This window comes from Akebia trifoliata, chromosome 5 (assembly GCF_017979445.1).
Source record: "Akebia trifoliata isolate Shusen 1 chromosome 5, ASM1797944v1, whole genome shotgun sequence".
In the NCBI taxonomy this organism is placed as follows: Eukaryota; Viridiplantae; Streptophyta; class Magnoliopsida; order Ranunculales; family Lardizabalaceae; genus Akebia; species Akebia trifoliata.
Genome location: NC_141379.1, coordinates 6,316,191 through 6,334,785, shown reverse-complemented (window position 1 = coordinate 6,334,785; position 18,595 = coordinate 6,316,191). Strand labels below are relative to the sequence as shown.

Sequence of the window (18,595 nt, the reverse complement as noted above, 5' to 3'; positions counted from 1 at the left end):
TTAGGCTGTTTTAGCTGAAAGTGCTGGCCAGAAGAACCAAAAACACCTCTCTCTCTCTCTCTCTCTGAGAAATTAGGGTTTCTCTTTACTCTTCGATGACTTCACAGCAAGTTCAATCTCTGTTACTCTTCGATGACTTCACAGCAATTGCAATCTCTGTCACTCATTCTCTAATCTAATCGGTAAGCTCTCTCAAAAGTTTATTTTATTTTTCCCCTTTTTCTTAGTTTTTTTTCCTGTTCGAAAGGGTTTTTTGAGTACATGAAAGCTATCTACTTATGGTTGATTTGTGGGATTTTGGTTTCATTTTAAGACCATTTTCTTGATTGAAGTGATATATTTTATTCTGATTTTAGTGTTTAAATAGATTTCAGCTTCAAAATGGTTGCTCATTGTCCACATTTGATTGTATTTCGAGTTCTTATCCGATTACATGAAAGCTATGTACTTGTAGTTAGTTTATTGATATAGGGTTTACTTTAAGATTATTTTCGTGATAACTGTAATTGTTTACCTCTGATTTTAGCGTTTAAATCAATTTCATTTTCATCTTCAAAATGTTTCCGTATTTTTAACATTCTAATGATGTAATCGCATTTCAGGTTTTGTTTGTTGTTTTTTATGATCTCTATTGGATTTTTGGGTTTTAGATTGATAAGGTTGCTGTTAGATTGACCGTGGCCCTAAAACTGTTGCCCTTTAAAAAAAATTTATTAATATTTGTGAGTTTTTTTTTTTGAAAGATATCACCCTTTTTTTGTGGGTCATAATGATTTGCTGTCTGTTATTTTATTATTCAATCCTTCTAGGTGCTGTATTTGTTACTAGGTTACCCTTCACTTCACTTGCCGCACTCAAGCCTTTGATCCTTTTACTTGCTTTTGTGTCTATTGAGTGCAAAAAATGATTTTAGGTTCCACTGTTTATTTCTTTTCTGTTTTATGGTTTTTGTTTGCTTCCAATTTCCATGAAACCCTTTTCTTTGTCCTTCAGTTTTAGTTTATAACTTATTCTCTATATCGGTATCAATAGATGCGTTTTCTTTATTAATCGGTATCACACCACTAATCTTCGTGTGTTCTTTCTGTAATTCATATTAAGGTCTTCTATCCATAAATCATGATTTATGACGCTTTTGGTTTGTAGGGTATAATGTTAAATTGCGTGATCATAATAATTTTGAAATGCAGCTTGGTATTGTTGGATTCATATTATTTCAAAATTTATTGTTCTTTTTTATTAGTGCGCTAGAATTTGATTAAGGAATACGAGCTATCTTTTTTGGCATTTTAAACATTGAAGGCCTGGCAATGTCTCATTTACTACATTACTCCATAAGGATTTGAATATCTTTGTTTCTTCAAAGGGTCCATATTTGTCTTCAAATACCCCCTTTATAAGCTTAGTTACTTGATTGTGGTTTTTGGTTTGTGTTTTCTGTTCAAAATGGTATTTTAATTGTGTATTTTATATGGTGTAGTGTTGTCAAAAGCTGCGCCTAGGCCCACCTGTTTTAAGCGGGATTTTACAAAATAGGGTTAAAATGGTGAATTTATGTAATATATATTTTGTGAAATAGTGGTCCAAGGAGTATTTAATCAATTTTAAAACATAAGGAGTGTGTCAAATATTCACCAAATTTGGAGGGACATGCTTAAAATTAAAAGACATTTGAGAGGGGAATATTCGTGGTTGCATAGTTTTTATTTTGCTGGCAAGTTATTTGTGTCGACTTCCTGCTTGGTATTTTAATTATATTGGTAATGATATATTTATATTATTTTTTTTGCTCATTTTTTTGCATGACCTTTACTACATATAAAAAATTGAAATATATTTTTTTGCTGCTCAAGCCCTGTGGAGACCCTACCTAGGCCCTATGGGGGTCCACTGCCCAGGTCCCACCTGACTCTTTTAACAACCTTGATGTAGCTAGTGCATGGCTTTAACTTCCAGAACATGCTGAAAGTTTTCAAGACAGATTTTGGTGTTTGTCTTGTTCTGGTTATGTAAGCAATTGTTTTGTTTATATGATGCCAGGACTTCTGTTCTGAACCTAGTCGATTCTTTGAAAAAAATGCAATACTCACAAGATATTCAGGACATTATTGGAGTTAATGGTATGTTGCTAATATTTGTGGAAACCTGATTATCACCCAAATATCTGGTCTAAGGTGTGTGTGTTGATTGTTAAATTGTCCCAGTTGATATAAATTAATTTTATGGGGTATTTTTTTGCAGATTCCCATGCCATTGTACGCATTGGTTCTAAATTGGTTAACCATGGAGCAAGCTAATTTGAGGAAAGATTGTTTGTAACATAATGGAAATTCTGTATCTGAGGTTTTAAATTCATGATTTGAGTTAATCATCACGAGATAAAAAGGGTTAAAAGTGAACGGTACTGGTTTTTGCTAGTTCCAAAAAACATAGCTAAGACGGGGTCGCTTTGTTGTGTGGCTGCAAGGCCACATGTTTCCAATACAGCTAGCAGAGACTGGTCCATGGGTCCTCATGAACCCTACTGGAGGTCAAATATGAGTTTCTCACCTCCCATATCAAGATGGGAGCATAGATTCCAAAATGAAGGTCTACCATATGGGGAGCATAGATTCCAAACTGAAGGCCTACCGTATGGGTCACATAGCGGTGTTCAGCAGCATGGGTCTTCTCTCTCGTCAAACAGTAAAGAAAGCGGGATCTCGGTGAGAGATGACCATTTCCCCAATCATTCTGCATCTGATGGTGCTGGGTCGTATTTTAGCAGTCCATCTGACAGCTTTCAGACCCATCAGTGGACCCCATCACCAATTCAAGGAGTCAAAATTGATGATTTCATGTCTGGAACCATGAGAGGTACTGCACAATACCTATGTATCTCTGTATGTGTTCACTTTTTTCATGCTAGTATCTCTCTCTCTCTCTCTCACTATGCTAAAGTTGACAATATCTGCTTTTATATGATTCTTTTTTTGATCGTTTCTTTTATATGATTCTAATTCCATTATACTGTTCTATGTTCCAATTATGTTTTATTTTATTTTATTTTATTTTTTTGTTGTCCTTTTGTTTTAACATTTTTAATGATCAGAAAATTGGGAAGTTAGTTCCAGTTCACCTTTCATTCACGTGGTCTTGTTTACATTTTTTTTGTTAAAACAACACCGCAGCCAATGGTTTAATCTGGGCTATTTTGAGGTTTCATTAAGAAAGTGATTTGTTGACCTCATTTTTACCTTCTTCTTTTCTGTATTTTCAAACTAAAGTTAGAGATGATATGGTCGAGCTTATGGATTGACTCTGTAAACTAAGCAAGTTTCACATGCATATGTAGATTACTGCATAACTGGACTGGAAACTGATAAATTATCTTACCTTTCTACCATTTGTATTTTGAGTTTAAGAAGCTACATGTGCAAGGTTCTTACCTTCAGGTATAGGAAATAGGCTGACAGAGAAGTTCCTTGCTCCTGTGAATAACACAAGGGTAGATGCCCTAAGGTGGTGTGATTAGTTTAACTTATGATTGAGGAGGTCAGTTATATTGTATAACTGCTGGTACTTATTGCCATAGTCTTAGTTAGGACGTTCGAAGTACTTATGTTATTACTGTGAAACTTCAAAATGTCTACTAAATGTTTGCCTCTATATTTCCATTACATAACACTTGACACCTCTCCCTCCCCACCAAAAAAAAAAAAAAATAGAAGAAGAAGAAGAAAAGAAAATATACCTTTGTTATCATACAAGTAATCCCAGGATCGCTGACCTGTTTGAATGTACAAATAGAACAATTATTGGAGTGCAATGTAACTTACCTTATGGAAATTAGGAACACAAGTGAACAAGATATTTATAAAAGAATCCATGATTTACACCAAATTAGCCACTCAACAGAAAGGTTGACTTACCATAGAAGCTACAAGAAGAGTTCTACAAGAAGACTCAGGCTGTCATATATTAGGATTTAGTTAGTTTTTCCCCTTATCAGAAGGATTAGATAATATCTTGTCTATCTTTGATGCAAAAGAACCATTGATTGATTGTGAAGAATTGAGCTTACTTTCAAGTAGAGGATTTTCTCTCTTTGACCTTTGGTTAAAATCCACTCTTCATCTTTAATTATTAGCCACAGACGTACTTGTCTTAACACTGTATACATAAAAGACCTCTTAAAGTAATCGTCAAGCTTGACTCTATTTGTATGAAATATTTGCTTGACTTGTACACAGCCCAAATGCCAGACAAGGTGGTAAAAGTCTGCATGTTTTGACTTGGGGACTTGTGACTTGGAAGCTTGGTTCCCTAGGGTAGATTTTAGGAAAAAATGGTCCAGTCCCTTAATTTTGTCAATTTTATAGCATTGGAAAACATTCAGAATTTTTATTTAGTGAAATAATGGGATGTTGGTTGGCGTTCTCTTTATAGTTTTCCTGTGATTTTCCAAGCTAGGTATCATCTTATGTATCCCTAAGTGAGAATCACTCACATTGTGATTTAGTGATTTGCAAGTTATCTACTAGATCTGCCAACTCCGTTCTTGTCGACTTTAATATGGCTTTTCTTCTGTGTTTATTGGCCCTTGAGATTATTGTCCATTTTTCCCATGACTAATTTTAGCCTTCTGTTTTTTGCTGTTGGTTTTAGTTATGTTACTGTGTTTATCAAAGTTAATGTTACTCTTAGAAGTTACTTGATTTTTCAATTTATAAGTTTATTATTAAGATAACTGTTTCGTTTGTGAAAGTTTAAGGTAATTATAATGGCTAGGAATGCTCATTGTAGCTTCTCTATTACAGTATGCCAAAATAGAAAATTTTCTGAGATGAAAATAAAATAAAGAAAAAAGAAACCATAATTTATAAAAGAAGTTTATATAATTTTTGGAGGAGAAGCTATGCGTTTTTTTGGATCTTTGTTCTCCTTTATTTGAATTTCTAAGGGGTCTCAGTGTTTTGGACTTGAATAGGCTAAAAAAGAATACATGAATTTGGCAAGAATGGTGTTCCCACATGCATTGTGCATTTGTTTTATTGACAAGTATCTTACACGAAAGATGGACTGATAAAAGGTCGATTATGGTCTCTTTTTAGTTGCATTTCTTTGAATAGGAACATTTTTCATCCAATTTAAAATCTTCTAACAACAACAAAGCCTTTTCCCAAGGATTTGGGGTTTGCTAAATGAATCCTATTCTTCCGTTCTTCTCTGTCCAGAGGCATGTCTTCTGTTATTGACAGTGAACCACATATCTTAAAACGTACATCTCTTAATTTATGCAATAAACTGCACTGATGAGTTGATGTATCAAGTTTGGGGGGTCAATGTGTGACATTTTTGTCTGTTTTAGACAATGTGTGACCTTTGCCATCCAATCAAAAGACAAAAAAGATGACTCCATAGACATTGTTGGCATGTACCCTGTTTTCCATCCATCCATAATCATCATCAAATTCTTATCTCAAAGATTTGGGGTTGGCTAAACCAATCTTGTTCCTCCATTCAATCTGTTTAGAGCCACTTCTCTCTCTCTCTCTCTCATTAAAAATAGAATAAGAAAAGGAATCATCCTTTCATTTTCACCAAGCATTAGATTGGTTAATAATTATCAACAAGTAACTCATCACGGTCTCTCAATTGGACACATTGTCTTTACTCCTAGCTGTGGTAGAGCATGTGTGGGGGTTGTTAATTTTCTCACCAAGTTGGTTAGATTCCTTATGGACTTGGGCTTACTTGACCCTTTGATGATAAGTTAATTCAAGAGCACCTTGGAACAATTAAAGACAATGTTCTCAAGCCCTAGTTTTCTCGTAGGGTGCACGTTGATTTGATCGACATATTTGAGCCCTTTTTTATGCAAAAATACCATAATTTGTTTGCTAGTTGAAAAGAAAATTCTATGCAAAAACTTTCCCTTTCCTCGATTTTTCCAACTGTCAAGTGAATTCATATCCGATGAAATCTTAATATGGCTTAGATTCATGTAAAGTCACTCAATCTTCAATTTTTTTTTCCATTTACATTATAGAATTGAATCTTTCACCCATTGCATTGCTATCAGAGCCATATTCTTTTCTTATCATTATTTAGATACATGTGTCCATTTTCGTCCTTTCTTCCATAAAGGTGACAAACAATGATGGAAACTACAATCAAAGATCTTTAAGTGCCCACATCTTTTTTCTGCCAAGCATATTCTAATGTCTTTGGATTGAGATCCAAAGGATGGATAGGTTTTTTTTCTCTTCTTTCCTTCTTCTTCTTGATTGATTCAAAGAGTGGATAGATGAGCTCATGGTAGCTTCCATCTTAGGAATTATCATTCTAATGAAGATAGGCTCCAACCTCCTTTTCTTTGCCAAGTATTTCTTGGATAACTTTATATGTTTTCTCTTTCTTTCCTGCTTTATCGCGTTGATAAAAAAATTAAAAGAAGTACGAGGGATATATATATATATATAGGGTCAGGTTCCGTGTACACATATATCTACTCATATATCTACAACGTGTTTTGTCCTATGTGTCTAAAAGTTTCATAGAGATCATCCTCACCAAAAATCAGTTCAATCTGAAACTTTAACCTCATTAAAAGTGGTTTACAAAAAATGGACGGTCCATAGTTCTTCAACTCATAAATACAAGGTTAAAAGTTTTGGATTGAGCTGATTTTTGGTGAGGATGATCTCTCGTCATAGAGATCATCCTCACCAAAAATCAGCTCAATCTGAAACTTTAGCCCACATAGGACAAAACACGTTATAGATATAAGAGTAGATATGTGTGTACACGGATCCTGATCCTGATCCTGATCCATACATTATATATATATACATATGTATATATATATACATATAGGGCCCCGTTCAGCACCCTAAGCTTTACCACACACTTTAACAAACGTGTTTTGTCTTACATGGGTTAGAAGATTGGAATGGGCTGATTTTTGGTGAGGATGATCCCTATGGTGAGGAGATCATCATCACCAAAAATCAGCTCATTCCAAAACTTCTAACCCCATAAAAAATGATTTACAAAAAATGGACGGTCCACGATTTTTCAACGTGTAAACATGGGGCTAAACATTTCGGAATGGGCTGATTTTTGGGGAGGATGATCTTCTAATCATAGAGATCATCCTCACCAAAAATCAGCCCATTCCAAAACTTCTAACCCATGTAGGACAAAAAACGTTTGTTAAAGTGTGTGGTAAAACTTAGGGTGCTGAACATTTCCCATACATTATATATATATATACATATGTATATATATATATATGGGAAATGTTCAGCAACAAACATTTTGACAAACATTTTGGCAAAACATTTTTGAAAATATGGGTTACAGGTTTTGGAATGGGCTGATTTTTGGTGAGGATGATCTCTACAGGGAATAGATCATCATCACCAAAAATCAGCCCATTCCAAAACTTCTAACCCATCAAAAATGGTTTACAAAAAATGGACGGTCCACGATTTTTCAACCTGTTAACATGGGGCTAGAAGTTTTGGAATGGGCTGATTTTTTATGAGGATGATCTCTTCACCGTAGAGATCATCCTCACCAAAAATCAGCCCATTCCAAAACCTCTAACCCATGTTTTGAAAAATGTTTTGCCAAAATGTTTGTCAAAATGTTTGTTGCTGAAAGGGACCCTATATATATATATACATATGTATATATATATATGTATATATATATACATATGTATATATATATATATATAGATATATACATATGTAGATATGTACATATGTACATATGTACTATATATATATATAGATTAATTAATTAGTTAATTACAATAGTCAAGCTACATCAGAGTATAAAAGATCTCTTCTAACTTCTTCAACTATGGTATCACTCTTCATAGAAGCCGACCTTGGAACACAGAAGAACTAGATACCTTGGAGAATAAAAAAGTGTCAACTCTTGTTGATTATATGGGAAATTATTTATGATCCTTTATCCTTATCGGAAGCTCAACATTGCATTGCATGCTAGGTTATTTGCAAATGGTACCATGTCAACATGTAAGCTTTGGCTGATCTTAGTATATGAAGGAGAAAATGAGCATCCGCCTTATATGGGTTATCTACCAGAATGATACCAAAAACACACAATTGATCTCTCATTGTTGGTTCTTGAAATTCTGCCAATACTTGCTGGACTGGTTGTGATGTACTCGACACCCACTACACATGTCACATGACATTTTTAGAGGCCCAAACTCTCTCTAGAGGTGATTTCTCTCTCAAGTTGTTGTGCTAGAATTGTGATGAGTCTGAGACCAGTATTAAATCAAATAAACAATTCAAATGTAAATCTCAGCCCATGCAATCACATATGATAAAGGAAGTCTAGCGGAAAATTGAAGTCCAAATTCTAAAAGCAATCACAATCCCACAAGGCAAATCCCACGAGTGTTAGCAAAAAGGGATGCCAATGGAAGATTGAACTTCCATTATCTTAGGGCTTCAATCCAATACTTAATTAAGAGTTTATTGAAATGCCAAGGGTGTGAAGATGGTTCTAAATTCAAAAGTTTACATGACTTATGGTAATGTAATAGGGAAGTAAGTGTGCACATGACAAGAATAACCAAAGAAATTCCAACAACTTTAGTTCAAAATTCATGTAAAATTAATGAAATAAGTCTTGATAGGACGAGAATAGGCTTGGGTTAGGTTCAATAGGGCTAACCATGGATAATTGGGTAGCAAGAAAACCTAGCAAGATGTATGGGTTAAATATGGGTATGGTTGGGTAGATGGGGATTTAAGGTATGTTTTAGTTGGGTTAGAGTTACTGTAAATAAATGTACAACAAAGTTATAGTCTTTTGGTTTACTTGATTAGGGTTATAAGGTTGAAGGAATTTGATTGTGTTTATGAGACTGAGTTTTAGGTTAAAAGGGCTAAAACTAGAGTACAGGAGCAGCATGGGTTTTGGAAAAATTTGGACTGGATTTAAAGGGCCTTTTAGGTAGGTTTTGTGGTCCAAAAAGGGTTTGGTCAGTACTATTATTGCTGTGTTTTATGGTCAACAAGTAGCTTGAGATTTACGAAATGTATTGAGAGCTTTTGGGTGAGAAACGATGGTTCAGCCAACACAAATGGTGCTTAGAATCACACCAACGGTTGTTGATTGAGTTCATGGCTTCACACCGTGGACTCTCTTCACAAAAGCTTCAAAACTTGTAATTTCTGTAATCTCATTTATTCATCCATTCATAAGGAAGAAGTTACAGCACTAGACATCTATTTATAAAGTTCTCTAAACCCTCTATCTAGTCCCAACTATCTATCCAACATAACAAGATCTAATGGTTGTAATACAAATTAATGAACTTAAAATATAACAAAATAAAAATACCATCTTTGTCCCAATCTCATTACTTTATTTCTCATAGAATTTTCAGCCTTTGAAAACTCACTAGAAAGACGTGATGAAGTTACCAAACTACGACTATGAACTAATAAAACATAAAAATAAGCCCAAATACTAATCCTAATCACTAAAATAGACGCTCCTAAAAATATACTAAATAAAACATAAAATCTAAGTAATGACCTATTGGAAAAGGCCATGATCTCTGATGTCCTCATTAAATCGTTTTCTATTGATTTCTCTTCTTTACTCCTATTCTATGTTCCCTACTGTTGCCATTTATTACATCACGTTGCCCAAAGAACAATCAAAGTTGACCTTAACTCCGTTTGGTTGTGGGTAACACAATGCTACTTGAATGTCCAGGGTTGAGGGAAGGACCACTACTTGTGTCCTTTGACTCTTTCAATGCAATGGTCAATGAACCACCACCTTGATTCTCTTCTAAGTGTGGATAACTTGTTCTTGAAGATTATTTTGTTTCTTTCTTCCCGAGCAGCCTACATCATATCAATAAATTTGGATACTTCACACAATGTTTAAACAAGTGATTTACAATTCCCTATATTTCATGAGCATCACACAAATATGAGAGGATATGGCCTTTTTTAGGGAGTAGGACATAGGTATTGATCTTCTAAGAGCTGCCATGCACACAAAAGTTTTAATTTTAGGCAGAAGACCCAGATTCCAAATATCATTAGAAGGGAACATAGGAGGCCAAGATGAGGTCTGAGAAAAACTGCAAAGAAATATTTTGAGGAGAAAACACCTTGCTTTATGGAGACCATAATCCAATAATCACATTGTTAGAAAGAATAAAGATTCCATTTACTTTCTTGATTACAGAAGCCACTTAGTCTATTTTCACTTCTTAAGAATCCCTGTGGAATCTAGCATAGTAGTATTCCATGAGACACAAAAAGAGATACGGGGAGATTGCATTTGAGATGTGGTCTCTTTTCTAATATACAAATTATGAAGGTGTAGGTACTCACAAAGAGGTTTATCACCTCAGCAGAGATCTACTCATAATTTGATCCTGTCCCCAACACTGATGCAATAAATATTTCAAATTCATGTCCTCTCATCTCAACGGGCTGATCATTCAAGCCATCTCCACGATGGCTTAGATTTTCTTTGGAATTTTTCATAGATTTCATCATTTCACTCGGTAGTTTCCCTTGATCTTCCTTTTTTTCCTTTATTTTCAGCAGCTGGGGGTTTCATTTCATTTTCCGCATTTGGGTCTTTTTTGTTTCCATGATGTTAGAAAGAAACATGACATCTCAAAGTATTCTGAGACTGTATTGAAAACCTCATTAGTTAGGTTATTATATAACATTGTTTATTAGTACTCATAATAATTTTTAGGAGAAAATGTGGTAACTGGGGGAGTAAATTACAAGTCGTTTTTATTATCTTGTAGCACAATGGCATAGGTGCGTATGCACCTTATTCATCACTAGCTAGCAATGCATTTCTCATTGCTATAAATCTGTCTATTAATTAGTCCATCTTTACTGGTTGAGTCATTTAATTTTTTCACCCTTAATTTACCAAACTGCATACTTCACTGTACTGATGCGTATTTCAGAGAAGAATGCAGGATGTTGAATGGTAGTTTGCCTCTACTCCTGCTTAACCATCAGTTATTTTTCATATTTCACATTAATTTGTAAGAAGATAAAATCTTGAGGTTGAAAAAGGAGGGGGGTGATTAATCGGCAAATCACCAATTAATTTGTTGATTTAATTGGCTGGTCCCTTATTTGAAGAAGCAGGTCCTCTGGGATGCCCAACCATTATAGTCGTAAACTGATTCTTTAGATGCATACTGGGCTTGTGTGATATTGATAAAAAAAAGATGCATACTGGGCTTGTGTGATGGATTTTGGTTGTATTTTTCTCTATTCCTACTAACCACAAACCTGTCTCCAAAATCCTCTACGTATGTTCTTGTTTTTTGGTCATCGTAACATGCATGTGCAATTGTTGTACACATTGCACTATAACCTGATATTAATTTGTCTTGTTTTAATACAAATATGTATTTTAAATGCATAATTTATATTCTTATTTTATCCGCCACACATCTTTGATCTATTACTTGTGTTTTATGTAGTTTTTAGGGATTTTAAGTTTGCTTCCATTGCTCTGGTTTGCTGAAAGGGCTTATTGAAACATATTTTGGATCTGTGTTATCTGTAGTGCCGAAACGTCTGCAGGTTTTCTGTAGGGTCCTCCACCTTCTAGCCCAACTTCACTATGGTTATCATAGTATGGGTAATGGGTTTGTGTGATGGATTTTGGTTATCTATTTAACTTCCCACTAGCCACACACCTGCATCCAAATGCCTCAACATTGTTATTTTACCTTCTGTTTATTGAAACATGTGCATGCTTGGATACATATGTCCATACATATACTCATGCATGGATATGCTTTTGGATTGGCTTTATTATATACTTATTTATTTTTGGGTGAGGGCATAGCAATAAATATTGCCATATTTCCACAAGATTGGACTGGAAATTTAACCAACAGCTTCCTTTTACATATACCGTGAAGGTATATGCTATTAATGTAACATAATTATTCTCATTTCTATATAGAATATTGTTGTTTTTTGTTGTAGAAATTGCTAGTTTTCTAAGTTGATTTAAGTCTGTGAGTGTTGATACCATGACTTGGGTTCAAAACCTGTCTTCACCTATCAATTACTGTCCGTTGATCTCACTTGCTTGGTGAAAGAAAAGAAAAATGTTGTTATTGGTTGTCAACGTAAAAAAAATGCTACTAATCTTAATTTCCATACTCCAACCGAATTAGAACTCGCGGAAGTCGATCATCTACTTGATTATTCTTTTTATATTTTCCCTGCACCTTAAGCTGTGGAACTAAGCCCTCTACTCAAAGGAACGGAACACCTTCTATCTGTCTTGCGTTCATTGAGCTGGACAATGAAAAGGTCTCAATATTTCCGCAATTTCTATCACATTTCCATGACTATTGTATTTATGAGACACTGGTTGAAATATTTGTATTTCCAAGCTTACTGAAATAGACACCAAAACCAAAATTTAATTCCTTGGGTGGGGGTTTCTCCCGAGTATTTGTCACCTTATTTCCTGTATGAAAACTTTTCATTTTGGTTTTACTAATCGGTCAAGAAGGAAAAAGGATTTTGATTGGAAAAAGTTACCCTTTTAACAAGTAAAATAAACAATATATATATATATATATATATATATATATATATATATATATATATATAATATATATATATATATATTTATTCTTTGTAAACTTTTTCTTTAAAAATAGTTATTTGAAAACCAACTCTTTTTTGGCCATGGAGCAATGATCTAAAATAGTTTGCAACTCCACCCCCCAAACCCTGCGGCAATATTTGGGCAATTTGTTCCTGTGAGAAAATTTCTGGGTGTAACCATATGGAGCTCGAGAGAAGTGGAGGTTTATATTCGTCCCCTGTGACCTGTTTGATTTTAGTTATTCAGTAAAGGTGGGTCATGAACCCTGGTCATCGTATCTACACTCACAAACTTTTAACTTAGCAAGCTTTGCACCTTCGAAGAACTCCCCCCGGCCCGTTGAAATGTTTACTTGAGGATTAGAAAGATGCCAAAATCGACCATTCTCTTAAATGTTTATCACATGTGAGATGATTACAAGGAACCAAAGCATAACTGGATGGATCTGAATTGATTGTTTTAGCATTAAAAGCTACAAATGACAATATATTTATTTCATAAAAGGAATAACATAATTTATAAACAGGAAATGATACTCTGTTTTATGTGCTTTCCTTTCCCTTTTCCAAGTTTAAGATCATATCATAATATAATGAGTTTATTGTGTACCCAATGAACATAGAGATGTGGGCTGTTGCAGTACACATGTGCGTGGGGTGGGGGTGCCTGGGGGGAGGGTGGTCAAGGCTCTATTGGGCCTCTTTTGGTTGGTCAGAGATTGACCATGAGTACTGATTTAAAATTTATGCACGGGTGATTTGGGTTCGAACTTGACAATGTGTTAATGATGCTAATACCCCAGTGAAGGTTGGGGCATACACCCATATCAACTCTCCGATGGTTGGCAGTGCAACCTCATTAGTAACTCATTTTGTTCTTTGCTGGTTGTCCTCGTTCTCTTTACCATTAGTATAACGCAATACTTGTTCGTTGTTTCTGCATTCTTTGTTTTGTTGTAAAATATTATCTGTGTTATTTATTACGATTTTGTTAGTATTTCGATTTTCAAAAAGTGCTGGTCTATTGCTATGATTTCATCCATTATTTATTAAAGACTCTTTTTCCTTTGCCAGAACCAGCATCTGGGCCGTTGGTGTTTACTCCGACTATGGAGGTATTCTCTTCTGTTTGTTGCATGCGATATTGAGTTTCTTGCAACATCTTTCTTTACTTGAGCCAACTTCCTTACTGGATCCTTACATTGCAGGGAACTTCAGCGCTTCCATACAGTGCTGGCTCTACCTCTTCCCGTTCAGATGGTAGTGAGTACGATGCTATGGTTAATAGACATGCTTCCTCAAATCGCAGTTTCTCTAATCGATGTTCCTTCATGTCCAAACCCATTCACCCTATCTCATTTCCAAAATACCAAACTCCTGATAGGGACACTCATGAGATCATTGTCACAGGAAATTTCCTAAATCGGTCAACACCCAGCACTCAACATTTTGGTGCTACTCGAGGAGGCACACTTCGGTGCAGCAGTCCTAGTAGCAGCATCGATTTCACCGATGTCTCTGAGTCATTGGATTCTGAAGGCCCATCATCCTCTAATCTATCAGAAGGCTTTCAGTGTGGATTGTGCGATAAGTTCTTGTCACAGAGATCACCGTGGAGTTCACGCAGGATTGTAAGAAGTGGTGACATGCCAGTGACTGGAGTTCTTTCTTGTGGCCATGTTTTTCATGCCGATTGCTTGGAGCACACGACTCCTAAGGTGCACAAGCATGACCCACCTTGTCCAATTTGTGCAAGGTCAGAGGAGATTAATGCGTCATCTCCTCTCGAGCAGTCGGTGGTTTTCAGGTTGAAGAAGAATGGACTCCCGAGGCTCAGATCATTTCAGGAGGACGGATCGTCAAGGCATTGGGCTTGTGGACAGGTAGGAGATTGTGTAGAAGGAGCTTTGCATGCGTCCCCTCGCAATAGTATGATGTTGTTGAACCGGAGCCGCCTCAAGAAGCATCTTTCCTCCAAGGGAAATTCGAGCAAGGAACCCCCTTATAAGTTAAAGAAAAGTGGGTCATTTTCTTCGCAGCAGTTTGAAGGGAGAAGGTCCATTGAACAAGAGGCAGTTGAGTGCTCAAATCTGACAGCTGGGCCTGCACTGAAGAGATGGTGAATCTTCGACAGGTAAGGTGAGGACTGTCGATTGCTTCTCTGAGGGGCACATGCTATTTTATCTTGCTTGATATTCTATTCAGGGTAACTGATTTGATGTTGACGATGGAATCGGATTTTAACATATTTTATTGTACAGAATCTCTTAAGTGCCCAAGAAGATCAGTAATTCTGCATTAGGGATTTGCGAACCCGTTTTCTCCAACCTAACTTGTGATTTTCAATTCCTTTACGAATTTACTTTTTGCGAGTGGATTGGAGTCCTAGTCTTGAAATTTTTTCTAGTTTTTGTCATGTTAGGTTCTTGGTTCTGCGAGTTTCACGCATTAGAAACAATCCCAAAAGATCTACAATGTCAACAACTGCCTCCCATCGGCCTTTCGGATTGTGACCTGAGGAAGGGAAAAGAAAACAATCAATTTGGGTTTTCTGCGGATCATTTATTGGATTAAAAAACAATCATTTATTGGGTTTTCTGCGGATTGTTATCTATTGATGATTAATATTCGCCAACCCATGCACCAGGTAATTTCTGAAGGGTTTGATTCAAGCTCAAGACCTCTGCTTCCTGAGGTGTGGTCCCAGCCATTTCGCCAACACTTTGGGTTAGGAATTAGTGTTTTGAGAGGAGTGTAAACCATCGGTAATTAACATCATTTCGTACTAATTGTACCATATTAGATAGAAAAGAACTGATGGTTCATGTTTCCCAAAGTTAAACTAAGAAGCAATGGAGGTGTTAGATTGATAGGTGATAAAACTTAAAAAGAGTTTTGAAACAGTTTAATCTTGAATTATTGTAAAAGTAGAATACAGCCTACTTACAAAGAATATGCAAGTTGAATGTTCTGAAGTGCAAGAGAAAGACCCAAAAGATTATGATTTGAGATAGTGGAAGTAGATATGAATACAACAGAATTAATAGAAAACATGATATTAGTATTAATTTAACAGAGATTTTATTGCCACACACCCAATCCTATGTAAGTAACCAAAGAATTTCACAGTTGGTGTGGCAATAGTAACTCTCTAATTTAATGTAAGTAATTATAAAGATGGTGAACGGCAACACTGCTGTAAAATCTAAATTCTTATATAAGTTTTTTATTTTATAAATATAAATTATAGAATGCACCTTGACTATTATTATAATGAAATAAGGGTGAGTATTGCTGGCACAAATCCATATTAATTAAATTTTAAATTATAAAAATATCCTTACATTAATTTTTGAAAGAAAACTGTTGAATAAATTCAGATTGGTTACTTTCAAAAATTATAAAATGCCTTCAAATTATTTTTGCTATTATAATGAAATAAGGTTGAGTATAAAGTATCTTGACTCAAATTCACATTAATTAATTTTTTAAAGGATCAGGATCCCTTGACTCGTAAAAATGACTCATGAAAAAAACACATGATCCCAACCGTTTAAATGTAAATTCCAATGGGTGAGATTTATCCTTGGGATAAGTATCTCAAAGATTTGTGTTATCGTGATACTCATAAATCTCAACCATTGGCTTTTGTGTTTAAAATGTTGGGATCATGTGTTTCTTTTCATGAGTCATCTTAGGAGTCAATGGATCCCAACTCTTTTTTAAAATAAATATATTCATGTATTAGATTAATAGGACAAAATGTGTAAAAACCCTCTGAACATGAAGCTTCCATGGTGATAAGCAGTCTATAAGTCTCAACAAGGAGTGGGATGGTCCTCGCAAGAGATCTAGCCAAACATGCTTGAGCTAGTCATGAAAAAAATAAGAAAAATGAAAATGGAGGAGATCGAGAAGCGTTGCTCTAGGATTTTTAAAAATGTATCATTTCCAAGTGTTATAGAATTCCATTATAAAGATGAAAGAAAATAATTAAATAAAAAAATAGAGAATTCAAAATACAAGTCAAAAAGGGGGATTTCTAAGATGGGACAAAGTAGAGAAATTGAAAAAAAAAAGGTAAGTGAAAATTGCTAATGGCTTTGGGAAGTGAGGGCCAATATTAATAAAGGAGATATGGGTAAGTAAACTGGTAGACTTTCGTTGGAGTGTTTTGAAATGATTTAGAGGAATGTATTGACCTCTCAAAGTCTTGTCACTCCCACCCATGTGAGGGTGTTTCAAGTGGAGAATGAATAATTTATATCTTAAATAATATGATTAATGGAAGATTGTTATACTTCCATCAAGTTCTATGATCGATCCAATAACTAAGATGAGTCTAATAAAGAGAGATGGTGGGGGTGATATGGTCACTATCAAAGTATTGCTATTTTCTACTATTCATGTATGGCACATATCTCAAAGATACCTAAGTTGTATGATGTCTAAGGATATATCTCAAGAGTAATCTATCTCACTTAATCGATCCCTTAACACTTACAATTATAAAAAAATACACATAACGAGACTTTTGATCACTACATCCAAATCATTGGATTTTCATGTAAGTTGGGAGTTTTAAGTGATCAAAATCCAATAATACACTATAGAACTATGAGAAAAAATATAAAATATGCGCATTGTCCCTACCTTTCAAAATTTCTAACCACCTCTTAAATTAATTGTAAATGATACAATACAATATACTACAAAGCTAGACTGTCCATTCATAATTAAAAATTTGTAACCATGCGCGTGTTTTAAATGCACTAAGTTTTGGGGTGGTATCTCAATAATTAGAAAGAAAAAGAAAGAAAGACGGTGTTCCCACGTGTTAAGCGATGTTCTCAAATTGGATTGACATGAATCGATTATGGATGGTCGATTAAGAAGTGATATTATTAAACTTTCTTCATCTATGATCGTTGAAAAGAAAAGGGAAAATTTTCTTTTATAGTAATTAAAAAAAATCTTTATTTGTATGATGAAATATCACAATCATAGACAACTGACCTCTTAGAACATCGTATCTCACCTAAATCCCCCACGCCCATGCAATACCTCAGCAACCACACATGCCATGCAAAAAGTTGGGCCCACTTAACTATCTTGTAAGACATAAATGGAATTTTATCATGAATAGAACATAAAGTAGTTAGGGGTTGGTGTGGTGTGAGGCTGGAAACATTTCTTGTAAAGGTGAAATGCCCCGACTAATCCTTGCGCCATGGTCACATTTCACTATCTAAAGATGCTTTTTCTAGGGAGAGAGGATAACTAATAATTCTTATGGTCTTTGTTGAACCCTTGTCTTCAACAGAGCTTTCATCCTTAATTCTTCTTTTCCCATACCATGTGCTTACTTACTTAGTGTAATCGAATATTGAAATAAGAGTTTTGGAAGAAATCCGGATTGTAATTTCTTACTCAGAATGAATGAATCTCTCTCATATTATTTGTGGACATAGGTATTACTGAACTGCATTGAATCTTGCTGTCTATATTTATTTGTATCTCTTCTTATTTTCATTATTTGATTTGAAATTTGTCGCTTGCACGTATTACATAAGCGGGATTGTAAATTTGTACATTTGGACGTATATGTTATATCAAAATCATGCCGTCACTGTCTAGGTGGGGTATGTGGTTCAAGAAACCACAAAATTTTGGGGTCAATCAACTTAGCGAACTTTGGTCCTTCTATTTAATTATGTCTACAGTCAAGTCACACATGGGTAACATTTATAACAATTAACAGTTGCATTATTCATTCACACATGGATAAGAGACCATCCTCACACTGAAAGAAGTAATTAAGCAAATTGAGACTCTTGGATTCTTTTAGATATGAAGTATTGTAATAAGATGTATTATGATACAGTGAGTCGCATTGATTATATTTCTTATATGTTAGAATTTTAGATATG

The 18,595-nt window shown here is 34.9% G+C and overlaps 1 protein-coding gene across 4 annotated transcripts; it reads left to right on the top strand.

The window, feature by feature from the left end:
* Nucleotides 1-15,032, top strand: LOC147401270 (RING/U-box superfamily protein). Of its 4 annotated transcripts, none has more exons than XM_086442482.1 (5): nt 1-182; nt 2,041-2,120; nt 2,242-2,856; nt 13,740-13,780; nt 13,874-15,032. In XM_086442482.1, exons 3-5 carry the CDS (start codon nt 2,505-2,507, stop codon nt 14,786-14,788), a joined length of 1,308 nt encoding a protein of 435 aa, XP_086298608.1. In that variant the 5' UTR covers nt 1-182; nt 2,041-2,120; nt 2,242-2,504; the 3' UTR covers nt 14,789-15,032. The 4 variants fall into 4 exon arrangements, with proteins under 4 accessions (XP_086298608.1, XP_086298611.1, XP_086298610.1 ...); XM_086442485.1 differs by lacking the exon at nt 2,041-2,120 and adding an exon at nt 1,933-2,004; XM_086442484.1 differs by lacking the exon at nt 2,041-2,120 and adding an exon at nt 1,854-2,004.
* The last annotated feature ends 3,563 nt before the right edge of the window (nt 15,033-18,595 follow it).